Source organism: Scatophagus argus, chromosome 11, assembly GCF_020382885.2.
Source record: "Scatophagus argus isolate fScaArg1 chromosome 11, fScaArg1.pri, whole genome shotgun sequence".
Lineage (NCBI taxonomy): Eukaryota > Metazoa > Chordata > Actinopteri > Scatophagidae > Scatophagus > Scatophagus argus.
In genome coordinates this window covers 20,707,198-20,734,363 of record NC_058503.1, presented here as the reverse complement: position 1 = coordinate 20,734,363, position 27,166 = coordinate 20,707,198, and the positions used below count along the sequence as shown (strand labels likewise).

Sequence of the window (27,166 nt, the reverse complement as noted above, 5' to 3'; positions counted from 1 at the left end):
ACCAGGAGTTCACTCTGAGTGTGAGCTTTCCAAAGACGAGAATGACATGAAACTCAAGGAAAATTTGAAACACATGGTGTTTGATAATTGTTTGCGTCTGACTGTGTGTCTTTGTCTGTTTGACAGGTTGTCTGTCGGCCTTGGTCTACCAACATGCTATCACACCACTGGCCCTACCCTGCAAGCTACTTATTCCCACAACAGGTCTGTGGAATGACAGACGTTCAAAATGATTAGTTGTTGTTTCCAAGTGTATTTTTGATCACATCATGTTAAGAGTTTTACAGACAGAAGCTCTATTCAAGGAATCCAATGTATCGAGGGAGAGAGAATTAAGTATAATTTCAAAAAATATCACAAGCAGCTACAAAGCACAAGGGATTTTAGGTTTTACCCACATGCACTTTCTTCCAGCAATTTCCATACATAATATTTTTCTTGCTGGATATGATTCAGAATTGCTTTAAAATTCTTTTGTTGCAGGTGGATATGAAGTCTCAGTGGTGAGACAGTGCTGACACTTAGTGAAGCAAATGATGATGAACATTGTCTGTGTAGCCACTATAAGAGCCCTTGATGCAACAAAATAAAAATGTAACTTTTTGCCGAAACCAGTAACTTAACCTCTTTCTCATTTTATGCAGATCTCATCGAGGAAGTGCCAGACGCTGCGACAACAAATCCGCTGACTGACAGGCTGAAACAAGGAGCAGGTAAAACATCAACTCGTTGTTAAAAAGAAGTCCCGAGACAGCCAACGCTGCTTTGAGATTGTAGGACATTAATGCCAACATAATGCGTCCTGAATCGTCCTGTTCACTTATTCTGACAACATGACATCCTTGTTATCCCAGTGCAGAGGCCCCCTGCTGATTCCCATGGTAAACCCTGTGCACTTGTATTTGAAAGCCTATGTCTGGAATGTGCATCTTATCTGTTTGTTGTTTGTCTGTGTATGTTGTAACCTGCTCACATGAAGAGAGATTATTAATGGCCCAGTGTAACTGAACTCCTTGACATGTTTTTAGATTATGTCTGTTAACTTTATTGTCCAGCTTCTTGTTCATAACAGACAGAATGTTTTATGTGGAATGACTTGGATGAATTTGTTTCTGAAATGGTTTGAGCCTAGCTTTACTCCAGACAGCATGGAAATCAGTATTTTTGCATGACCAAGTCAAATCAGGAACTAATAACAAAATTTATTTTGCAACAAATAATATTCCAGTTACACTGCACAGCTGAAATTTCTTGATAAAGTATCTTTTGTTATATTTGTTCCCAGCATGCAACGTGCTCTACATCAACTCAGTGGAGATGGAGTCCCTGACGGGCCCTCAGGCTATTGCCAAGGCCATATCTGAGACACTGGCTGCCACTTCTCCACCTAGTGCCACCGTTGTGCACTTCAAGGTGTCTTCACAAGGCATCACGCTGACCGACAACCAGAGGAAGTAAGTCTGCCAGCTAGTTGTTTAAATGTTGCTACACTCCCTAGTCGACACCAGAAACTCTAGTGGGCTATCAAACTAATTATTCAATTAATGTACATGTTGGACACCATGTTGGTCCAGTAGGTGGCAACTTTGTGCTTTAGGTCAACTTTCACTCACAAATAGTTTCCTGAGCACTGTGCTGCGTTAGTGAAATGTTTGGCTGTATGGAGATGTTTGGACAGCGGTTATAGATTCTTGCATGTAACAAGTTACATTAATGGTGAGCAATAAAGATTCCATCAAAGACCAGAAGCAGAAGTCAGACTCTATGGTGAGTGTGGCACTTATTAGCCTGTCTGTGCAGCCCCTCAGTGGCTTTAAGTTTAAGTTTAGCTGCTACAGGACATTATTACATACCAGCATCATTTACACTGACAGGTCATGTCTTCATAGTCAGATGTTGCTTTGTAAAAAACAAGCATCTGTTGATATTCTAACAATGCTGGTTAATTTGGGTCTAAGATGTCAGTGAAGAATGCGAATGACAGTTTCAAATTGCTCTTGTAATGTACACTATATTGTTTGGACAGTGCTTTATGTTACAGATAAAATTGTGCTCAATTTCGACTGTTTTCTGACAGTTTTCTTACATTTAGACTTACTGACTTTAAACCTCCTGTTTAAACATCAGGGAAGTTGGCTGTTCGGAACATCTGCAGTCTGGATACCACCCGTCTGCTCTGTAATGACGTCTTGAAATGTTTGAAAGATGCCTCACAAGATAAACATTGCATGACATCTGGAGATATTGCTGCAGACAGTATTTGATGACTAAACATGTTTTGTTTTTGAAGGGCAAGTGCGAACATGAGCTACGACACACAATCAGAAGCAATAAATAATGGCTAACACATGATTAAAGGATCAAGGTCTTATTTACTACAGCATCTCAAGCAAGAGCCCAGTTTTGTTTTGTGCAAGGTGCCAGAAAGAATAGAACTTTCAATTAAACCATACATCATCTGCAAAACTACAGCGGAACAGTTAAAGGGACAGTTCACACTAAAAATTCCATAGTCTTACCTGTAGTGCTGCTTATCCTTCTTGATTGTTTTGGCAGTACTGATTGAGATGTCTACATTGTGTTGAATATAATGGAACTAGATGGCTCTTCACTTTTTGTACGCAAAGGAAACAAAAAATTCATTTGGGAAAACTCAGTAGGAATGTCTCTCTCCAGAAATCATGACCTGGTTGCTCAAGATAATCCACAGACTTTGTTGTGGGCAGTTTAATGTAGGAACTTTTTTGGGACTGCTTTGGATGTGAAGATTAATGGTGTTCACCTTGACTGAGCTGCAGTGTGCAGCTTAGTTATCACATCTCTTGTCCATGAGTAGATGCACGCTTCCTTTTCAGCAGTGATACGGAAAGAAAATAGTTCCTACATGAAACTGCCCACAACTAGGTCTGTGGATTATCACGAGTGACTGGGTCACGATTCTTGGAAAGAGAGATTCCTGTTGAGTTTTTCCAAATGTGTTTTTTGGCGATTTGAGCACCACAAGTGATATGCCATCTAGTTTCATTAAATTTGAGAGAAGGCAGACATCTCTATGCCAGACATGTTGAAGTTAGTTTGAAGTTCATATTAATCAGCTGGACTGTGATCAATGTGCCAATGGAAACCAGGTGCTGGTCATACTCTAATTATAAACATTTTAAATGATGTGATTAAACTAATTTTAACTTGCACTGACGTATTTTGGTATTTATCTACTCTGTTTTGGTTTTTGTAGACTTTTCTTCCGGCGCCACTATCCAAGCAACACTGTCACGTTCTGCGACACTGACCCTCAGGACAGAAAGTGAGTACGGAGACTCACTAAGCTAAAAATACTTTGAAATTCAAAGTTCTACTTTTGGTACTACTGTTGTGTGAATCCTGTGTTTCTCTCTCAAACCTAAAAATACACAACCAAGTCTGCGGTTCATCAGTATCTGGCTGTGTTAAGATGTTTTCACACACTCTTTCCTCTTATCTTTTCAGGTGGAACAAGCCTGAGGGAGGCACAGCCAAGTAAGTGAACTTCTGTGGATCACAATTCTGCTGTTGAGCTGACATTTTCTACAAGACAAGGGCGGACAGGAAGCACTTCCTTCTTTGGAACATATTTATGACAGATATGTGGTCCTCGGGTGCCAAAAAACCTATTTATATTTGTCCTTATGAACTAAATGGCCGCGTCAAGGTTTCGAACTTGTACATAATTCAAATTTTGCACCTGTGATGGTAAATATCCCACTTTATCTAAACCTAAATATATGTCTATATCTAAAAAAATTATCACTTTGTCAGACAAGGAGTCAGTTTAAAAACATAACATTTGTTATGTTACAAATAAATCTCTAACGTTGTCATTCCAGGCTGTTCGGCTTTGTGGCACGCAAGCAGGGAAGCACAACCGACAACGTCAGCCACCTCTTCGCTGAGATGGACCCTGACCAGCCTGCCAACGCCATCGTCAACTTCGTCTTGAAGATGATAAGCTCACAGAAACGATGAGAGCTCACAGCAAACCCTGGCGCTTTTTGTAATGCCTTTGGTTATTTTCTTTCCTTTTAACCACAGACACTTAACTTTCTGTTTTGGACGATTTAGCCTTTGGTTTTTACGTGTCACCTTATTTTCCCTGCTCTTTTACTCGTGTGTGTGTGTGTGGGTGTGTTTACGGATGTAAGCCAATGAAACAGACCGAGTGGCTGTGGTGTATTTGTGTGTGCTGCTTACATGCATGTGCTTTTCTTCTTGGACGGACTCCAGAACGGATCAGAGGAAGTGCAGGATGGGGCGTGGCTGTGTTTTGGCGATGGGACGGGAGGCGATTCTGTTCTCCCTGGCAGGGTAACACATGAACAGGAAGAGAGAATGACGTTGTGTGTGCAAAATGTTATATTTTTAGCGATTGTTTCTTTTTTTTTTTTTAAAGAAGAAGTCAAGTTGTGTGATGTAAAAGTGGATTGTAAATCTATCAGGCTTTTGACAACCAAAGATTTTAAAAAAGTAGTCAGGGCGTGTATAGTGTGCCACTGTCGGAAGTATTCTTTTGTAAAACAAATATGGCTGCTTAATCAAAAAATACTGAACTGTTTCTCTCTGTATGTACTGATACTGTAGGTCAATTCTGCACCTTGCCATCTTGCAAACAGTGTTTTTAGACATTTTTGCAGCTGGTGAGGTCTGTGTAAATATTCTAGATTGCTTTCTGAGTAGGACTGTTCTAGGTGACATTTGGTGCCTGACTTTCTTTTGTATTGCAGAGCTTTTTAAGAAAAAGAACTAATCTTCCAGTCTGTCTTAAATATGCAAACTTGGAAATAAGGTTATTCTTCAAAATTCCACAGGTCTTTCCATATCCACCGCAGTAGTGTCGCTAAAGATGCAACAGATGTTAATCCTCTGAAGTGCAGCTGGAGTCTGAGGCTATTTTCTTTGGTGCATGTCCATGTGGAGACAGGAAAGCATCAGTTAGACAGCCACTGAATCTTTGCATCCACACTAAGGATTAGTTTCCATTCTGTCAACTTTCTTTGTTCAGTCTGTACAGCACATAGCCGCACTCATTAGCGAAGGGCCTGAAGCCGTCTTGTGAGGACAATCTCTGTAGAGAAGCGTTGTCCTGCCTCACTGCTCTGTGCTGAAAGTTTCCGTCAATGGGAAGAAGCTCTTTGCGTCAGCTGGCCAAAACTGTTAACACTCACACCCTACCCAAAAGTAAGCTATACATATAAATATACATATATAGATATATATTAAAAATCCAAACAGTGACTTAAGATATTTATTTTTTTGCTTTGTTGCTCTATGTTATCTTGTATACATGTATTATAAAGTATACATCAAGATTACTGAAAGCGAGAAGAAAAGATTGCTTTTTATTTTGGCTATCGTCGAGTGCATTGACATATAAGGTGTAAAGTGTGTGCATTTATAAGTGTATCACTGTTGTTTTTGAATGGTTTTTTTTTCCACATCATTACTTCTTTTGTTTTTAACGTTCATGTTGTCTTCTGGAGGCTTTTTTTAAGAGATGGAGAATATTTTCTATGAAAGATTGTTGTTACTAAAGTCCCAATTTGAGCTATTCTAAAGTGATGCCAACAAAATTGTTTTATTAACTTAAAAACCTGCCGAGAAAATACATTGTCCAAGTTGAGCACTTAAACGTTTAAGTATTATCAGTGTGTTTCTACATGTCAAAAGAGAACATTGACCCGTTACTGGTTCCTCAGTCGCGTTCCACACAGCACCTCAGCCGGGAGCCGAGTCTGAGGTCAGTATGTGCTGCCCCCATGTGGTGTCAAAAGATCATTACAAAGGAGCCACTTTAATTCTAATACAGTGTTTTAGCTGTGATTATGGCATGTCAAATGGTAAACTTTGAGTTAAGTCATTTAATCCCTGAGAAAATGAACTTAGTAAACTTTAATTTTAATGTTGATTCATATGCTAGTTTTCTTAGCAAATGAGTTTTTTTTCATATTCGAGAATTGAGCATCACGACTCCCTCATTTATGCCTGATGCTTAAGGATCAGCTGGCAGCATGATATAAAGTAAATTAGGGTTGGTTTGGGATCCTACGTTGACTCCAGTATCCTTCTTCAAAAACAGACAATACAGCACTTACAGGGCCTGTATATCTAACTAGAATGTTCCATTATTTATTAGCAAAAGCCTGCATGCTCAAGTCGAGTTGTTACCTTAAAGCTGCTGACTGTAACCTGTACACAGCATCCTCAAGTCTTACTCAACCCAGCCCTTTCCAGAAAGGCGCCCATAGATAGTTAAACAGGTTTTGATTTTTTGATGATTGTATCTTGACTTGGCTTTTTGCCTACAAAATGCTTGTTGAGATAAGGAGGACGTCCTCAACTCCAAACTGTTGAATGTTAGCCATTTGCCTGCCAAGATGGAAACTCCAGTGGCGTCTGCCCTCTTTGACAGATCAGTCTGGACTGCAGAATGTGTGTGAATGAGCTACTATGCCTGTATACAGCTTTTGTCATTTTTGGTTTGCTACAATGTATGGCTTTTACTATTTCTGATGGAAAGACACATTAAAAAGCAGTACAAATCAAAATATATGAATGTGATTGTTTTTCTTTTGGCCAAACATGCAGTTTTACAAAATGGTTTAGTTGGTAAATTTTTAAGATAATTTTCCACACATCTAAATAATCCATGAAATCTTTCCAGTGTTGTAGTTGTGGTGATAAAAGTTTATGCCTGCACGTTGGATATGTTTAAAGAGTATCTCTTTTCCATCTGATGACATATTTTCGAGTGAAACAGGACTAGCAGACTGGACGTAACACTGGGAGGAGTTTGATTTGAATGTTGTCACACATTTAAACAGCTAGCTAACTAATAAATCTCATCTCTGTGCTGCTAAAATTTGAAGATGGATGGATGGGCTGCATTGATAATATTGGTTGAAATTTGTTGGCTTACGTCATTTCATTTGAGGGTGAAAAAACAAAAACATAATTGAATTTTGATAATAGAACACAAAGAATTTTTTAAGCATATATTGTTAAAGCAGTGTAGTATAAGCAGACATCTTAAAGGGTTAAAAAAGTCTTTTTAAAGATTTCTTTATCTGTGTAAAATTATTCAAGGTGGCGTTAGCCCTTTGCTAACAAGAATCCCCTGAAGTTAACGTCACTGATTTGTTGGTTCAAACACCAAAAAACAGTAACATGAATCATTTTTGTAATGGCTATTGTTCATCTTTTTTCATCCTATTGTTTTCATTTAGTTTGGATGGTTTGAACTCCTGTGTTGAGTAATCAAACGCTCATTGTTAAACTTCTTCATAGATCTCATGTAAAAAGACCAACACGCTATTCACTTACTTGGTTGGGGAAGTTTGGTATCAGACTTCAGGAGGACGAGACACGTCTTCGTCACTGTACTTTGTGATTACACCAAGTAGCAACAAATGGCTCCTCTGCTGAAGTACACAGTCCAGTCCGGCGTCAGCTGCCAGGATCGTTGGTAGTGCAGTCTCATGACATCAGCGCATTAGTCTATAAAAGTTTGAAATTGTTATAGTAAAACTTTATGGGACAGTAATTTTCTGTACCCTTACCAGCTTAATAAAATCATGAAAAAAATGCAGACATTTAAAATGTGCAGGCTGCAGGAATGTGACACTATTAATTTTTCTCTGGACATTGTCATTCATTTTATTCCAGTGATGTAATGAGGTTTTTTCCAGTCCTGAGAACTCCAAACTCATAAAAAGAAAGGCCATAAAAAGCATGACAATGTTAAGGAACAGCTTTGTTTTAAATACATTTTCAAGTCTTTTCATGTTTTGTTTTTCTTTCTTTCCCCAAACTGATAATGTAATGCATTTGATGGATAATGTAATTATTTTCAGTCCAGAGTTCTCCATTAAGAATGTGATATACATCGGATTTGCAATGACAGAACAGAGATGTTACAGGGACGACCACAGATTCAGTTAATTCCTCAGGGGGATGTCAGTTCCAGCTTTCATGCCAATCGATCCCACAGTCGTCTGGGCATTTCACTAAATCAGCCTCAGGGTGGAGCTGCAGGAACAGCCACAGGATAGCCAACGCCACCAGGTATCACACTCTGGAGACCATGAATGTCAAATCATCCAGTAGTTACATGAATAAACAACAGACATTACTCTTCCCTACTGGTGCTGTGACTCTGGGGATGAATATGTGACACACTGAACTAACTCATGCTTATCTTAGCAATCATTTGTCAGTTTGACATTACACGGGAGCACCGTGTCATTGTTGGAATGGGACTAGAAATACTGTCCTGGATAGATCCGAGGCTAGCGGTTATTTCATTATCTGATAATCTGCCAATTATCATCATGTGAAATGCCAAAAAAAAAAAAACAGTGGAAAATCTGCATCATTCCCAGACCCCAAACTGACATCTTCAGATTGCTTCTTATACCCAACCAACAGTCCCAAACAAAAAGAAAAACTCTTAATTCACTGTCATAAATGACAAAAAGCAGCAAATTCTTGATATTTAACAGGCTAAAAATGACAAACTGACAGTTGACATTTTGCTTGAAAACATGGCAAACAACTAACTGATTATCAAAATAATTGGCCACCAATTTTATTTCAGTTGTTGATGCAGCTCTAACACCCACAAACGGCCCACAAATGGCACACTTGTGATGCTGAAAGACAAATGGTTTGTCTTAGACCAATAAACAAGCCTTGTTTGCCAAGTTTGAGCCTGTAAATGATGTGGCGGATGTAATCAAAGCTCTAAATTCCATCAAGACCCACAAAAACCACTAGAATTTTTAAATGCCAAGACTTCAACACATGAACAACAGATGGCAAATCAATGGCAAAAGACACTTCCTGTTTCATCCCTGTCTGACCTTGCATGCCACCTGTCCAAACTTATTCACAGATTTAATCAAAACAGCTGCATCAACTGCATCAACAGCAATGGTTACCACTGGCCCAGACTTTAGTACACACAGATGTGACCTCAACGATTGTGTGATGCTCCATCAAAACTCTGAGGACTCAGTGATGAAGCAGCACTGTGTTTTTGTTTCACATTCCTGAATAAGCTTGTTAAATTGAGCAAATAAACAGGCAGCTTGTGCTTGTTGAGCTTTAAATGTGAAACATAACACTAAAAACATGAGTGTCATCAGTGGCAGACTTTTGGAAATTAAAAAGGCATCTACCAAACATCTCCGGACCTGCACAATGCATAATTTCCATGCTCCTGTCATCATGCGAGTGTGAAGCATTAATTTCTGCACTCTCTGCTGTTAAATACTGAAGCTCAAACAGACTGACTAAACCATGAAGGTCTGATTAAAAGTGTGGAAGAAAGAAATGTTGTCAGGTTGGTGCACAGCTGATCTTTGGACAAATTCTCACTAACGCATATTTGTGGTTTCTGTGAAAAAAACTATACATTTTAGTTACCATATACATTTAAAATATTATATATGTTATATACAAGAGAATGTGTTTTAAAATGCAAAATGGCTGCAAGAAAACAAATGGCAGTAATAATGAAAATGACCAAATATCAAAACTCCCAGAAATTTTAAGGGGCTTGCATGTGGTTGTTTAATTAAATTACAGCTAACCTGTCAAATGATTACACTAACGTTACTTCACTCTTTGAATTCACTGCATGAAAGCAGCTCATTGTAGGAGTGTGCGTCCAGTAGTAGTAATACTGTTTGACCACTAGATGCCAGTGTTTCCTTTTCAAATCGAACAAAGGCCAACAGGCAGTTTGCCGCTAAATCCACTGACGCTTGCCCAAAAAAAGTACAAGCTTCAGTTCATGGGGAAATGCTTTCTATTACTTTAACCAAGTATTATCAGTTGCATAAACTACCAGAACTACATATGAAGCATGAGGGGGTAGCAGATTATCAGACGCTAATATGAGCACCTTAGGAAGGTGCTGACAAATGACCGGGTTTGTTGTAAAGACCAGATTGACTTCTTCTATTGCACTTCCTCCAACAACCTCCTGATATATATATATATATATATATTACTTACTGTATTTATTGCTATTTACTGTTGTAAGGTCAGAGACAGCATGCGACTGGACAAGAGCAGACAGTCAGGAGGACACACCTCTACTACAGCAGGACAGTGTCTCAGTCACCTGCCTCAGTCAGTCTTCGCTTGTGTCAGCTGGCACAAAACAGATTTTAGCTTAGTTCAAGTTCAAGGCTTAAAAAAGTGAATATGAAGGTGATTTTGTCATTGTTGCTCTGTGACTTTAAAACAGCAGCCTTCAATCTGCCAGACACATCATTTCCCTGAGTTATACATCATGTATTGTTTCTACATGTCCTCTTGTCCATCTCTCTTTTTCTTCATATTTTTCTGCAAAGTGCTCTGTAGTATCTGTTTTATTTTTTAATGGAATTAAAGTTTACTGACTAACATGAGTGAAAATCTGAAAATCAATACTTGATTGGCATAATCAGACCAGAGCAACACGTGTCTTGTTTCCTGCTAAATCCTGCTGCGCTTTGTCACGCATGGAAACATGTCACCATTTGGACAGAAAGAGTGTCAGGCCTCCTGCCTCCAATTGGATACACACAGAAGTCAGTTTACACTTTGCCAGATGGAGTGTAAACCTTCAACGCAGAAAGCAAACGCATACACTGTACTGTATTCATCCTCCTCGGCTTTAATGCAATATATTAAAAACACAAATGCTGGCAAATGGTCCACAAGCAGATTCTGGTTTGTCAGTAAATGACAACAGCAATAAGTCAATAGTCCAAGTCACTAGTCCCCCCACCTCAAAAAATAAATAAACGAATAAGATGACAAAAACATCAGAGAGAAAAATGATTGCTCGTGTGCACCGTGTATCTGTAAGGTTGCACTTTTTAAGTTGTGTACTGGACGTTTGTGGCTGCCACAGCTCACTGATGTGTGCAAGAAACAAACAGCGTGTGATTCAAAAACAGTACACAGAATGTTTGTTCACATGCACGCATAAATTGTATATGTGCGTGTTTTCTGCAGTCATGAGTGACTGTCCATCCTGTGACCGGTACCTGTGACTCACTCTTATTCCAAATGTTTCCATCTTGGCGCCTCAAAGGCAAAACCATCAGAGTGCTGTCACCATCTGGACAGTAAGGGCCCTCCTGGGCTGCCCGCCTCATGTCCCTGACTCAAAGACTTTAACTAAAAATATAACCTCCAGGATGTTATTGTAAAAGCACCAATACATGACTGGCCTGGATTTCTCTGTCTCTGGCTCTTGATGTTTCTGTTTCCTTTCCATAAATAACGAAGGCGAAATTGCTCACACACGCATCATACAGTAGTAATAATGTTGTCACGCTGTCTAATAGGCATGCAATGGCTTTGATGAAACACAGTTCCTGAGAATGAAGTCAATTTTGGGGTTTTATGCTGTGGATTTATAAAGCTGCACTAGTCTATGTTTAATATTCAACAAATGGTATTGTGAAAAGAGTCACTTGTAGTGACAAACTCAGAGATTTATCATCAGCTCAGCATTTCCCCTCCGGACCACTGAGTATTTTGTGGTATTTTAGCTCTTTGTTTTGGTTTTACAGTATGTTCTCACCCTTCTTCACACCTAATGGCTAAAGAGAGATTTCCTCAGGAGGTGGTAGAGACCAAAACAGTGATAAAAGAATGAATGATAATGTTGCTCCAAGTCTGCTGGAGGTGTAAACAGGCAGCTGTTAAACTTTAGGCTGGATGAAAACATTGCTGCAATATTAGGTGGCTCAGGAGTTGCCTGTGAGTCAGAGACTTAATACGACAACCAGTGACTGCAAACTACTTATGATGACTTTGCTGTGTTACCTGATAAAGAATCACCTCTGACACTGCAGAGAGTCGGGTTTGGTCACTGATATTGCTAGGGTTTTAACCGTACCACTACTTTTACCAATACCGCTTATCAGTCTGGTGATTTGAAAGTACTCTTTTCAGTTCTTTTTGATATTCTTTAAGAGGGAAAAAGAAACAAATTGAAACAGTTTACTTTAGTTCACCTCACTAAATATGCCCCCGCTCCAAATGATCAGAAACTGATGCTCTGACCATTTCAGACTCAACTTATAAAGGCATCCATAACAATTAGCTGATTAACAGTAACTTTTTATCATCAAGCCACGTTCATATAATTAGTTAACTCTATGTCTGGGCTCCATGCTGCTAGCATACACAACATAGCTAGGCCAATGACAGATGAACTACATGATAGGCTGTCAAAAACATTTCTTCGTCTTTATGTGATGCACTAGATATTTAGACAATACAAGATCTGTGCCAATGAGAATTGACATTGACTGGCTAATGTGACCCCAGCTGAGTATATAATATACTCAATAATACCACAGCTTAACGATACTACGGTGTTTATTCATTGTGGGTGACAGCCTCACCCTGATCTGTCCAAATGAACACAGAAATGGGCAGCAAACATCAACAGGTGGAACCATGTACAACCTTTTAGCAGCAACAAGAGGGGCTTTTAGGAAACAAAGCTGGCTGTTGGTTGATCTTCCATGCGTTCTGTCTAAACTATTTGCACATTTTTCTAGTTTCATTGCTGCAAAGAACCCAACTGCACAGTGGGTTGTTGAATGTTGGAGCTCACGTTGAGCAGACCAAACTTTCCTGTGGCATTTGGGTGCTCATTTTTCATTTGTGTATTTATCAATCTCCTAACATATCCTACTGTAAAAATGTGCGTTGCCATGGTAAATAAAACTCACAGTTGACAGGAGCCAGATTTTTTATACTGGTTTTCTAGGACTGTCATTATTAACTTTAGTGAAGCCAGGTACTCCAGTGGGAGGCTGACTAGGCTGAACTCCTTGAAATAAGTCCCCGAGGTACAGCTCATAAGCACTTTATATGACTTATTTAATCCTACTGAGAGCAGTGCATGTCTAGCCGCATGGGAAAATGTGCACCAAAATTTTCACAGAGCCTCAGTGTGGTAAAATCTACCCATGCAGTAAAATTAGAGCCCTTGAAAACAAGATTGTACAGCTGAAGGCAGCATTATCCCAAAACATAATAAATATAAACAGCAAACAAATGCAGATGTTTTGAGGATAAGATCATTTCATGCAACTTGGGAAACTGATTATTTGTATTTCAGGGAGAGTGGGCAGTCTGCCTCCTCCTCCTCCTCCTGATGGGTTTTCTGGCAGCACTTGTGGCTCCAATGAAGAAAGACAGCAGGCAGAGATTGATGCGACACTGTAACATGAGCCAGTACTCATCCCAAGCTGTTGTGAATGTATGCTGTGGTCTTTTAACAGAATGATCCAGTGCAGTGCTTCCAGATAAATGGACAGGCAGCCATACTAAAGCAGACAGGTGTTAAAAATTACATTTTCTGGAAAACCTTGGCAACGTGTCACTTTGAACTCATCACCAATTCAGGAGCCCCAATTCCAACCCCTGCTCCACCCCTCAGCCCACTCCACACTGGCCAATCAACACATCCCAGAGCACCATAACAGATGGCTGCAGGGGTCAGCAAGGGTTAGCAAGGGGGGTGGAGGGGGTTGGCTAAGGTTAGGCTAGGGCACAGGGTTGTTTGGGATTGTTGTGACATGGCCTGTCTGTCTGTCAGTATGCAGGTGGATGAGTAGCATGTGGCCAGCAATTCCCTCCTCCCGCCCCGTACTCTCCCAAAGTCAGGGCTTTGATTGCGGGTCAAGAAGCCAGGATGGAGGGATTCAGTGGTCATCCCAGACCAATCCCCACGAGTCTACATATTCAGCTTACTCAGCACCGCCTCACACCTGCTCTGGAAAAGTGCAGTGTTAAACTGTGGAGGGGGCAATAGACAAAGCAAACACAGGGCACAAGGAGAAACTAATGAACCTGGCCAATATGGAACCATGTTTAATCCGTGCTTATTAACCCCCAACACCTTTGACCTTTTTGGCGAAGGTTTATAATTTAAAAATGTCCTGTTTTACTGCCGGACAAGTTTGTTTGACTTGAGCATGGCAGAAATTAAGATTTTGCAACCTTGCAGCAATACTTAACTAATCTGTTTAGCAACGCTTGCAGCATGACTCTAAATATAAAAATCTTTTTTTCTGTTGGTTAGTCCACCACTTTGGTCACAGACTGAAGTATGTTGACAGCTATGGGATGAATTGGCATGAAATTTGGTTCAGGCATTCATGTTTTTCAGAGCGTGAATCCGTCTGACTTTGTGATCCCTGACTCTTCCTCCAGTGCCATCAGCATGTTGACATTTTTGGCTTGCAAGGGAAGTCTTCACAAATATTGGATGGATTGCTGTGAAATTTGGTGCAGACATTTCTGATTCTCAGACAATGAATCCTATGTACCATTTCCAATATAACTAGATGAGATCTTTGTGGTATCAATGCCAAAATATCCCACACTCTCCAGGCACAGTAAGCCACGACCAAAATTCCTTGATTACAGTCAGAGGTGAAGAGAAGAAAACACTAAAGGAGGAGAAAAAATGAAGGAACGGGAGATGGGCAGATTGGTTTCATAGGTGAAAAGCAAACACTGAACCTCACTTCTTGCCTACAAAGCGTCTAGACTCTGTTCACCGCCTGCTCCACAACCTGAGTATGAACTCGTGTCCAGCCGTACCTGCTTTGGCATCCTCTGTGGCCCTCACTCCCTCCCGTCTCTCTGTCATGCCTTAAAACATAGCCCCTTTCTTATACCTTCCAAATCCCACGATGCCTATTACAGTTCGCATACTGATCAAAAGTTTTCACTGCCACATTCTTTCCAGTGTCTGGCCATGCCACAAACAGGGCAGGCTGCTGATATTAAGACTAACCTTGGAGAACTTCCTGACTCGACACAAAAGAAGGTGATGTCTGGGTCGTTAGCTGTCCACCTCACAGCACGCAAAGCTACAACACATCAAGCATGCACTCTAGACACTAGACATAAAAACGGATAACGATGTTATGTGTAGTTATTTATGTCTGAACATCCTGAAAACACAGATGCTATAGAGGAAGGGCAGCACAACGGGTCCTCAGGGTTTCCACGGCTCACTGGACCACCGTTTACTCTCTGAAGATAGTCTGCTAAAATAAAGGCAACAGCAGAGGCAAACGAGCAAGAAATGAAAACAATGAAAAGCAGTAGTGACTGACACGACATCAGGGGTTTTTTTTTTTTGTGTGTGTGTGTGTGTATGGCTGTGCGTGCTTCTGAGTGTGTTTGCTCACATATGTACGTCACTGATATCTCTGGGAAAGTGTTCTCTTGCTCAGGCCGGATCTTCACCGGCAGATGCATTTGCCTGGTGGGACTGTGGGGATGTGTGTGTCTGTGTGGAAGGGGTGGGCTGTAATTGTGGCAACTGTAAACAGTCTCTGGTATTGAGTTCTTCCTTCTTCCCCTCTTTCGCAGTCTACTTCCCGCATTAGTTGCGTGCCAGTGCATGTGTCTGTCTATGTCTGTCACCGCCTGTGAGCAATGTCCAGATCTCTCCTCCAACAACACTGCCTGCACGGGGCGCCTGTGACGTGAGATGTGACTGCAGTCTGCTTATATTAGTTTGGATCACATCTGGATGAGGGTCAGTTAAAAATACACCAAGTATTTAAACTTTGGACTAAACCAAGGCCAAAAATTAGGGACCTATCCAATAGCTTCTGAGATTCAGTCAGATCTCAGCACTCAAAAAGGCGGTGCACAGGACAGCGGGCTAACATCTGGTCTCAAAGTGTGAAGGTTAACAGATATCACAGTCTCTGACAAGGCTTGTTGCTCAAATTCAGACAATGACTTCACATAAAAAGAGATGCAGATATTGAGAGGAAATTTCATGGAAAAGGATGAAGTCTGTTACATAATATAAAATAATCCAAAACATGTTGTAATGTCAGGTCCAATCACTGCTTGTGACACCTGTTCTCATGACAATTCCTCTTGTAAGCCAGATGAGGAAGGAGTCTGCCACTCACAGCGGAAAGCTGGCGTCATTGTCACGTTTGCACTTATGCTGTGAAAGAGGAGACCTTGACATGAACCCAAACCACTTGCTGGCTCGGCTTCTGGCTCCCACCACAATAAAACAACAAGTTATCGTCTCAGAGTTTCATTAAGTTAACAAGATCTACGCATTTCTTTTTTTCTGCACTTCAAAATCCAGAGATTTTCCCTAAAAATCCTCAGACTAAACCTCGACATGCAGTCCTGAATGATCCAGGATGTTCTGGCCCAACTACACACCGTCCCACACAATCCACATGACACAAACTGTCAAGTTTCAATTCAACAGTCAGCCTCCAAATAAAAACAAGTAATAAAAACCAATGGTGTCTGTGCAGAGTTTTCTAAGCTGGTATCTTCATAATCTTCCGGACAGAATGAACAATGAGACTCAGATGAGCAGGCGAAACCAACGACAGCAGAAGCGAAATGAGACAAAGTGCAGGGGAAGCAGGCTAAGCAGATGAATCCTCACGTATGTGTCTCTTGTATGCTCTTCTTCTGCGGTGGTTTAAATGGCACCCAACCGGAGAATTAGGGCCACAAATGCTGATCTCAGTGAGCCAGACTCACTGAGTGGAAAGTAAGTGTTCATTTAACCAATAATTGATAATTTTAACTGGGCATCTTGAAGTCTTTTCCAATTGCAAGTTTGTTTACACAGAAAGGATTTTGTCTGCATGGCCTTGTAAAACAGTCTGAATAACTGGAGAGGGTAAAGTCCAGTCGGAGCTGATGAGGGAGGAGCCATCAGAAGACTAATCAAACCCCTGTCGTCCACACAAAGGTCACAACAGAAAGCCCCATCTGCTCGCTGACCTTGACCCCTGCGTCCAATCACACTCAGCTGTGTGTATATGAGTGTGTCGATGTGTACATGTGTGACAGCGGTGCTGCAGGGGTTGAAGGGCAGGTTGGGTGTGTGTGTCGGGGGGTGGGGGGGTGTGGGGGTGGGGTTGAGAGGTGGAAAGGTGGCAACCCTTGACCTCTCTCCATTTCTGTGGACTCAGTGTCACAGCCACAGCTGCAACATCCAGCAGGTGTGGCGACTCATTTTCAGCTCAGAGCTGCAAGTCTGAAGGCTGCAAAGGCGTTGAGTGTTCAGGCAGGCGGAATTTGAGGCTCGATACGCTCCAAAACACCGGAGGGATGCAACAGAATATTCCATATTACATATTAACTACAATTTATGCAGTTAAAACACTAATCAGGGAATTAACTTTTCTGGCCAAATAAACTGTGTTACACAGGGAACAGAGTCTGCTTTAGAGGCCAAATATACACAGAAGATCCATCCTGGCTATGGAGTCTAATCTGACATTTATACTCCACGGCATCTGAGCACAACATGTGGCTCCAATAGAGGTTAGGCCAAATTTGTACAACTAAGTATGCCTATAGACCACTAAATAACACCGGAAAACAAACCAAAGTAAGACACATAAGCATACCATACACCACATATGAAGAAAAAAAATAGATAAAGAAAATATATTTTAACTTCGGTAGGAATTTAAATCATGAACAGATTTGGTTTCAGTCTGTGAGAGTGACCCAATATCTGGAACCATGTCCAGGAAATACAGCATCACCAGCCACACAACACCCATAATTAAAAGAATTGCTCATATTGATGCATGCGTTGAAGCATTCATTCTGAGTGCTCTATTGGCAGCTGGTGGGGGCAGTCCACCCTCCTGGAGGTCTTGTGGGGGCTACACGGACTCCTTTCCAAACAGTGAATGGTGTGTGTGTGTGTGTGTTTATGTGTGTGCATTCTATCAACTCTCCAAGATCTACAGTTTGTGCCAATATACATACTATTTTACATGGACAAGCAGTCCACAGACAGGAGTGTAAATCTGCCTTTGCTTGGCAGCGAGTGCTCATCTTTGGCAGATGGGCACGCTGTGTGCCAGGCCTTGCCAGGGGGCCGTGCCGTACCAGATCTGCAGTTGGGTTTTGGGCGGCAGCCTCGCAGCACAGCAGCCTGGCAGGCAGCACTGGCTCTTGGCTGACCTCTGCCTCCACCAGGCTGCCCTCACTCACTCACCTCATTAGCTTGACAGGAGCAACTAAACAAATTGAGGGCACCATAGAGCTCACAGTACTTCCATGGGAACATTTTTTTTTATAGCCCCCTTCTTTTTTCTTTGTCATTTTGGTGTATGTGTTGTACACAAACACACACCCACACGTAAGCACTGACTTCTACATAAGAGGGTGTCAGAATCTGTGTTTGAACAAACAGACGGACAAGAAGACGCACGCAGGCCAACATGCAGGCATGCGCACGTTTCTCCATGCATATGCAGGGAAGCAGACACATTTAACTGCATCCAGGTTTGCGAAGCAAGGCCAGGTACAGTATGAGATCATGCTACGTTTGACCCCCAACTCGAGAGGCTCCACTACATAAAATCAACACAAGGCCTCATTTTGTTTATGTTAAGCTCAAACTATTGTGCTTAATGTAAACAACAGATTTATAAACAACTTAAATCTGTTGTTTGACTTGACAGATTTATAAACAAGTGAAACAACCCTTAAGGGGATGATGTTGCACTGCGAAGATGAGCTATCATTTCTCATTGTTTAATGTAGCCTTTTGATGACAAATAAAAAACAACTCCCTGCTTGAAGGAGAAAAATACCCTGGAGGTGAAGCTGAAGACATACGTCACTGCATATATGAAATAATGACAGAAAGGGCTCCGACCAGTTCATCCACTGTGTTGGTTCTCGTGTAACTGGGGGATACCAAACAATGGTGTGATTTATTTCATGTAACACCCTTTTGAACCTGCTTTGTGAATTGTGATCCCATTGTGCAATTGTGTGGCTTGCACACACTCAGCTTTGAGATCATAGCGTAATTCAACATGCCCTCATGCATATGGTATGCTGTGCGAGTGGCTTGTCAAACACACATTTGGGCTCTCATTCATGTTGTTTCGTGGTGACTGTGGCTGATTTGATCTGATGAGCGGCACACCTTCTGTTAAACAGAGGTCAGTCTGTGGCGTGGGCTAACGTAAGACACACACGGCCATTTCTTCCACTAAAACCAGTGGCAAAACTTTAATATATTCCACTTTGTTTTACTGAGCCATCTACCATTTGTCTGCAGTGGTTGGACGACGGTCGATTAATCGGCTAACTGCTTAACAGCAGTGCACTATGATGAAATGAGTTGACTGCATCATTACTGAATCCTTTACCCGTTATTCATTAGTGAATCTCTTCACTAATGAAATCCATCGTAACTGCCGATGTGAACCCTACGGGTGCTGAGCCTTTCACATTCAAAAGATGCATCGGAAGACACTTGAACCCGACACAGAAATCAATGCAGGATGAGTCCCACCCTCTCAGAGGTGCACATTGTCCCCCTTCCTTAGTGTTCAGTACTAATGGGATGAAGAGGACCTGACAATTAATTGTCCTCGTCCTGCTGTACTGGAAAGGGGGAGGAAGTTTTGACCCAAACTAGCAGGCCATCAAGCAACAGGCCAAGCAGTGGGCGGTGTTTGAAAAAACTGGGCCAGAGCTGGAGGTGAAATAAGTCACAGGTGGTGTTAAAGAGGTGTTAAAGAGATGGCAGCCAGCAGGGAGACAGAAAGATGGATGTGCTCTGGTACTTCACAGCCAAGTGAAGTGGAGTAGAGCGAAACCCGAGGCCCTTAACAAACTGATTATACTTACATGAAATGCCACCTTCTGTCGTACAAATTACACTGCTTTGCAGCGTCCTTTGATCAAACCCCACATACTTTTGTGCGAATCTACACATAAACCGATAAACAGAACCGTTCCTGTACATAGCTTTTAGCCCAGTGCTTTGGTTGCATAAGCACATGAACTTTGTTTTGGTTGATTCCCACCACTCATCAAAGACAGCTGTCAACCAAAGTTAGTGATTTGTCAGATTGCCAGGACACTTCAAAGCATGACAATGGGTCTTTGTGTCTGGTAGATGTGAGATTAGGCACTTGTTTGTTAAAGGATCAGTCACAGCAATTTGATAAGCCAGTGGTACATCACAAGGTGTTGAGCTTTTTGTTGTTCGGTCTGTCGTGTGTCCATGGCTGTCGGGTGTTGTACAGGGGTGTGCAAAGAGTTAGTGGTTCAAGGACAAAGGTCAAAGAATGTTAATACTTCATACTTCATAAGAGCTGAAAGGGAAAGGGGATGGGTTCTGTTTCAGAGAAAAGAGACCCAATAAAGTTGCATGACTGTGCAGCTTTCTTCCACCAGTGAAGACTGTCCCTGTTTTTAAGTTCCTGTCTTTTCAAATGCAGCCTACGCATGAAAAAAAGGAAAGGAGGAGGAGAAGGGACACGGAGACAAAGAGAGATAAATGAGCGGATCTGGGTAATACAACTGATTAACATGTAGACATCACCTCATATGTTCAGTATTCATGAAGAAGACATCGTAGAGAGACAGAGAAGCCCACCTACAAGTGCATAGACAACAGCAGCTTGCATGTGCATGCAATATCGAGGGGTATAGGAAGCTAATTTTAGCGAAAACAGAGCAAAAATTAAACACAGGCTCACTGTAAACAGTAACCACCATGAACAAATGATCCAAGAGTCATTCATAGCTCATGTAAAGGCTTTTATGAACACAACAACATGCACATCTGTTTTTGAACAGCTTCTTTTACCGTCTTACATTTCAATAGAGGTGGGCGATATGTTCAAAATCCTCTATCACACTATGTAATTCACAGAAACAGTATATATCACAATACAGCAACTCCTCCGTAAATCCAGTTGTAGGAGCCAAATGCAATGTTACGGGGAAGCAGGGTGAATCTGTATTTGTTGTGGGTACCATAGGGGGCGCTGTGGTCATTCAGGTCATAAATGGTATAAAGGTAATGGGAAATCTGGGGTCGCCAGGTGTTGTGTGACCCCGGAAGGGCAAACGGTTTTTGACCGCTAAGACACAGGTGCTGAATGCTGGGAAGATGAATGGACACACATTTTTTGTTGCACGGAGAATAAACCTTGTATGATGGAACAATCAATGGAGACGTGTGGACACATTGCTGATCTAGTAAGGAAATTTGGACAACTTAGCGCGTCAGATAGGTCACTCCGGGGTCAAATAGCTCAATAGCTTGTAAGAGACTAAAGTCCTATATCAGTGAAGAAATGGTTTATAATACTAGTACATACTAGTTCATCATCTTTGACTATTGTGTTTTGTTATTTTGGAATTCCACACAACTGTCTCACGTGAGATGACATTTGGGTTACAAACAAGACTAAAAACACTAAAACTAATGTTCTTTCAAAGCTTTAAAGGTTCCAAATAGGAGCAATAACTTCAAGTACTAACAGGTGGAAATAAACACCAGCCTGTCAGTGACAGCAATGTAAACAAATCACACAAAATTTGTCCTGGGATCCATCCTGGTTTGTGTTTAAAATTTCATTCTCCTCCATGTTTTCTCATCACTCTCTTCTTCTGTGGCAGCTGGCAAACCATCTTAGAATTTTGTTAGGCACCAACGTCAAGTGAGAACCTGGTAAACAGTCCTGCTGCCCGAATTGCAAGGCCAGTGGATTCATGAGCTCAAGCTACTGTCCCATGCATACTTCTATACTAGATGTGCATCTCACGATCAGTGTTAACAGAGACCTATCGTGCTTATACAACACGACCATGTAAATATACACACTGTGTCTTTAGGCCTGCTGATGCTGCTGACGTTGGTACGCACTAAATCATTTCAATGCATGTGAAGGGCGTACTACCGCAGCCTCAATTGTGGCACATAAATGTATTTTTAGCTTGCGGTCTCACTAGCTCCACACAGCCCGTAGTCCTGACCATCTTCTTGATAAAAAGACATGAAATATGATGTGTCCCTAATGCGAACCATACTCTCTGGGCGTGCAGAGAGTACGCTTCTCTCCCAGCCCCTGTGCCTCCTGCACGCTCTATTATTGAAGAATAAAAACATCTTCCATTTCAGAATGAGTGGGCTCATCTGCTGGTGCCTTTACACATGGATCTCCAGTGAACTTCCTTGAGTGAAGCTAGGGTTCAATCGTCAGGCCACAGAGTATTTATTAAGCCACATCTGGGATTGTCATTACAGAGCCGGAGCGCTGGCAAAAGGCAACGGGAAGGGAATGTGACTGAATGGCGCAGAGAGTACACGAGGGAATAGAGAGGAGCAGGGAGACAAAACGCAGGGAAAGATAAATTCAGAGGATCCTGTTTTCCTGTCAGGGCGCAATGTTAGTGTAGGGAGTAAGAATAACTTTAAATGACTCATTCATTCTCATTCCTGCACTAATTTTTGCCTTTGACATGTTCAAACTGTCTCATTTGAAACATCATTCCTAAATGGTTCTTGTCTCTGAACAGAACTGAAACCTCAGGGTGACTTTAGCTACGGTGTGAACACACTGCAAAGACAAAAACATTCTACTTTCTAGACATCTGGCTGTAACATACAACAACAGTGAGCCAGCACAGCACCAAAACAGTCAAGAGGCAACAGTGTTCACAGCTGCAGCGGTCAGAAACTAAAGCCACCAAACACAGAAAATGAAATCTATCCTTGGAATCTGTTTTGAAAGTATGACTATTTGTCTCTTTTTTTTGTTTGTTCCTGTATCTGTCTGTTATTTTGCATGTGTGTGTGTGTGTGTGTGTGTGTGTGTGTCCTGTTCTTTTCCCATTGCTTGGAACCACATGAAAGGTGGACACAAGAAGTTCAGCATCCTTTGCTGGGTGAGGTCCAAGGACCCACTGAGCATATGAAAGGGACTGCAGAGGAAAAGGCTAAGTGAACTACAGAAGTTGAGACACATTAATTCTTAAACAAAGCCAGAGGTTTGGGATGACGCTTCACACCGGAAGATCAGTACAGAAGGGTTTCTGGAAAGTACCCTGAAAAGCATGGCCATCAGTTAATACAGTGAAATTATCTGGACAGCAAAGTGGAAAAAATGCTACTCTGAAGTGGAGATTTGGATCTGCTATGTAGTGGGTTTGTGTTTCTGGTTTTTTAAAACATGTAAGACTGATGATTGAAAAAATACTCACACATGAGTACTTTTTCCAGTCGCTGGTGTTCGCACCGCAGGGCTCTAGCAGGCCCTTTCATCTTTGCATGTGTCCGGCAGCAGTGCTTTTGGGTGCCCCTTGATTGCATTGAAGTGGTTGATGCCAGTCTCTTATGTGAGGTCAACCAGGATATGTTGGAACAGCTTTGGAAGTCTGTAATGGTGGGCTGCATGCATGTGACTAGAACACATTCTTTATGTTGTGTGAGTTTCACGACGGGGGGTAAGTGCATGGCTTTGCCTCGCTAAACCTAAAGAAACTGTTAGAAAGTGAAGCTTGTATGAAATGGAATGAAGAATTAGCACTGGCAGAGGTTTCTTACATGTTCCTCCTAAAACCACTGACCCTAGCTTTGGTCAGGGTGCTCACACAAAAGGTTCAGGCTCATACTGACTGGCCGAGCAACTCCACAAAGCTCCTCTCTGTAGTGAAGTACGGTCAGGTCTGTAAAACAGAACTGTTTAACCTTTCCAAACAAGCAGCAATGTTTGCAAGTGTAGGATTGAAGGGGATCTTTTGTCAGAAATGATTGATGTTTTCATTTGTGTATAATAACCTGAAAATAAGAACTGTTGTTTCCATTTCCTCAGAATGAGCTCTCTGTATCTCGAGAATGAGCGGGGCCTGTTTCACAGAGCCCACCACGTTGCACCAACGTGTTTCTACAGTAGAGTCGAGAGGTATTCAGTTGGTACTTCAACCACCATCCAATTAGGCCAAGGAAACACAAGCCTCAGTTAGCTTTTTAACATTTTAAGGGTTACCAAACTGGTACTTGAACAATACAGATAAACGCTGAGTTGTCTTTTAGCAGAAGGCTGCAGTCTCTGGGTTGACCGTGCACTACTTAGAGCGTGATCTAGTTTTCACAGGTTTGAAAGTAATCTACAGTATTTGAATGACCCACACAAAGAACTGCTGTAGTAAAAAGAGCCATTTGAGTTGTGAATGCAATGCCTATAGGTAGGTCGGTCTATATTAGCCTGGAAAACTCTGACAGGGAACATGCGTGAAGGCATGTGCTTAATATCCAGTAGTAGGCTTTGCACGCGGATCACACCCTTTAGGAATTTGTCCATGTGTCTGGATGAGGAACAGATAATAGTAGCCGTAGTAGCAACAATATAAGCATGAATGTCAGTTTGTGAGAACAAAGAAACTGTTTCCAAAACTCTATTCTAGCCTAAAAAATAAAGCTTCTAAAGACTCACTTCCTTTTTCCAGCAATCATTTTGTTTCTGGCTTCTTTTCAGAATGTGGGAAACTCTTTAATCACAGCAAATATGGTCTTCAGTAATTGAAATGTTCCAATTTCATGTTGAAACAGGATGTTTTCCTGTTTCAACTTACGCTATGTAAACATAAGACAAATTGGAAATGCATTTTCAAATTAGCAGTGTACAAATTTAAAGCAGTTTTTCCAATAATTTGCTGTTATTATTAGAGTGTACCTTTTCCTTTTTGTATTTTTGAAGAGATTTATGCCAAAAAAATATAAATAATAATAATAATAATAAAAATATTGAAACATGAGTGAGGTCGTAAGATAGGATCAGAGCAAAATGCAAATGACCATAATTACATTTGTGCCGTGGATTTTGTTCCAGTGTGGTCATGCAGTGGTCAGACAAACATAACAACGAAGCCAGTTCAAACAACCCCGATAGACTGCTGAGAGGATACAGTATTAACCACTCCTAAAGGGAAATACTACTTATTCTTAAAAAATATTTTTCTGTACTCAAGGAAATAGACATTGATATTTCTGACTGTGACTGACTCTACTTCAAAGCTACAACATAGAAAACCTGGGAAGCTATCGGCAGCTACAATCTAGAGTGACCTTATGCGAAACAGACAGGAAACAACAGGAAACTGAAGGAGAGATTTTCTGGGAATTCAGGTACTTTTTCCACAGATGTAATACCGGAAAATTATGTATGTGGATAAAATCAAAACAAACAAGAACAACATTGAGGTAGACAGGTCACAGGTTCAACAACCAAGTCCCCTGATAATCATTTCAATTTTTGTCTTATGCAGATTTTCACAACATCACGCATACAAGTAATAACTATTGATTCTACTGAAAAATATTTTGATTGGACCTCGCCTGGCTACAATTCATCGCTAGATGCAGTGTGCTAGAACACGACCTGACGTCACTTCTGAAATTCAGCTGTTTTGACATTAGTGCGTATGGAGGGCTGAACATCAGCAAAGCCCAAACACACACCCACTTCATGCTCGTCCAGCCACAGAGTCACACACAGACTAGTGATAGTGTTGCTCTTTTACGCAGCTGGAAACATATCAGAATCCTGTGATGTGATGAGGGAAACTGAGGCCAGAGAGGGCTGTAATTGCCTTGTGAGAGGTTAACATTATGTCACTGTGTCGTTCATGAGTTTACTCTGAGTAGAAAATAACCTCCTCCCATGGCCACAACACTCCACCACGCCACAAAAATGAATTTTTAATAAAAGGGAAAAGACCTTTCTGTCATTTTACCAATATGCAAGTTCAAAAGTCACCTAATGCTTTTGAAAACTCAAGGGATATAAGGATATGGATATAGGGATAGGGATGTTATAAAAATGAACTGAAAAGTAATAGTGAACAATTAAAAACTTGGTTTTAGATTAGAGACCTGCTTCTATCTGTTACCTGTACATCACATCCATCAATGAGACGTAGGCTCAAATTTCTTCACGTTGTTTCTTAATCTCCTCGGTCCTTCTTCTCAAGTCACAGAAAACATCGCTGATAACTTTGTCAACGCTTGTAGTCACCGACAGTGATCATGTTTTATTGAGCAAATAAACGATAACGAAGCCTGCATGTTCCGCCCATCTAGGCCAACATCAGTCATGCTGCAAACGATAATGTTTATTGTGTGTAACCAATCTCTTAAGGCACATAGCATTTAATATTTAATTTTCATTGTGTCTTTAATTGATCACTATTAATTTTCAGTGAGTTTTCATAACATCCACCCATCTTACGAGGGAAGCTGTAAACTAAAACTAACTAATAACTTTCAGTAACCAATGCTGACATCTAAGTGTAAAATCACATCATCAGGGTCCTGAATGCTATCAGTTAGTTTACATAAAACAGGTAGGCTGTCTTTCTATCATTCATCAGCCCGGGTGTTCTCTGGGAATTTGTACTTGGCATATATGACAAGGTCCAACTGTGATCGCTCAAGGCATGGCTGTATGGTAACAAGGTTACTAAGGAGCTTCTGCTCAATGGAATGGATAACGTATATTTACAGACACAGAATATCTGTAAAATCTGGACAGGAACTGAATGATGTACTGAACTTTTTCTTTATCTTTACAAAGACTTGTGCACAAAGTCGTGATGCTTTGATAAGGTGCTTCAAAACTATTTCAGGGATTTTTTTACTTCATCATGTACATGCATGTCTAACATTTCGAGGAAAGAAAAACATTTCATGTGTTCATTTCAACAAGTGTAATACATGTTTTAGCAAGCAGCGAAACTTTGAACAATCATGTCACTGACACAAAACAAAGTCTTTTTAACCATAAAGGCTTCTATAGGGCTTTCATGCTTGCCTTCCGTTCAGCCTTACACCAACACTGAAACTTGCTCGTATGCTGGTACCTTCATTCAACGTGATAATCTAAATATACTCAGGCAGTATTTACACAAGCCTTATCTGCTAGATTTCTTCTTCTTCTAACACTGATTACAGTGCATTTTGGGGCTTTGAGTCTTCTGCACTCATGTTTTCCTTAAGTATACAAAAATGCCTCTATAGAAATGTGGCAGACATTGAACATTGTTCAGCTGTAGCTTTAGTCTTGTACAGCTGGATAAACCTGACACTCTGTGATGGACATGCACACTTTTGCTTACAGACAAGTGCCTTTCTATTAAAAAAAAAAAAAAAAAACTGAGAGGGAGACACGTGGGAACATGCAAAGTATTGTTCCCAGAATTACTGAAGGTCTCAATAAACCCCCGTCCTCTCCAGCAGGTTTTAAGATGAACCCCAGGAACCGCCAAAGACAGG

General features: G+C 41.1%; 1 protein-coding gene and 1 long non-coding RNA gene across 12 annotated transcripts in view; one reads left to right on the top strand and one right to left on the bottom strand.

The window, feature by feature from the left end:
- tns1b (tensin 1b) overlaps positions 1-6,578 on the top strand; it is a 146,428-nt gene extending 139,850 nt beyond the window's left edge. For 9 of the 11 annotated variants that reach the window (XM_046403346.1, XM_046403351.1, XM_046403350.1 and 6 more), the window contains 7 exons: positions 127-204; positions 645-713; positions 855-881; positions 1,286-1,454; positions 3,236-3,304; positions 3,487-3,516; positions 3,864-6,578. In XM_046403346.1, the coding sequence (XP_046259302.1) occupies positions 127-204; positions 645-713; positions 855-881; positions 1,286-1,454; positions 3,236-3,304; positions 3,487-3,516; positions 3,864-4,002 (581 nt within the window). In that variant the 3' untranslated portion in view covers positions 4,003-6,578. The remainder of the gene's footprint in view (positions 1-126; positions 205-644; positions 714-854; positions 882-1,285; positions 1,455-3,235; positions 3,305-3,486; positions 3,517-3,863) is intronic. The other 2 variants (XM_046403348.1, XM_046403357.1) reach the window with 1 other exon arrangement.
- Positions 3,997-27,166, bottom strand: part of LOC124066699 — a 36,980-nt gene continuing 13,810 nt past the window's right edge. Inside the window, exons 2-3 of the long non-coding RNA XR_006844642.1 lie at positions 7,354-7,527; positions 3,997-4,333 (exon numbers count right to left, since the gene is read on the bottom strand). This is a non-coding gene — a long non-coding RNA (uncharacterized LOC124066699). The remainder of the gene's footprint in view (positions 4,334-7,353; positions 7,528-27,166) is intronic.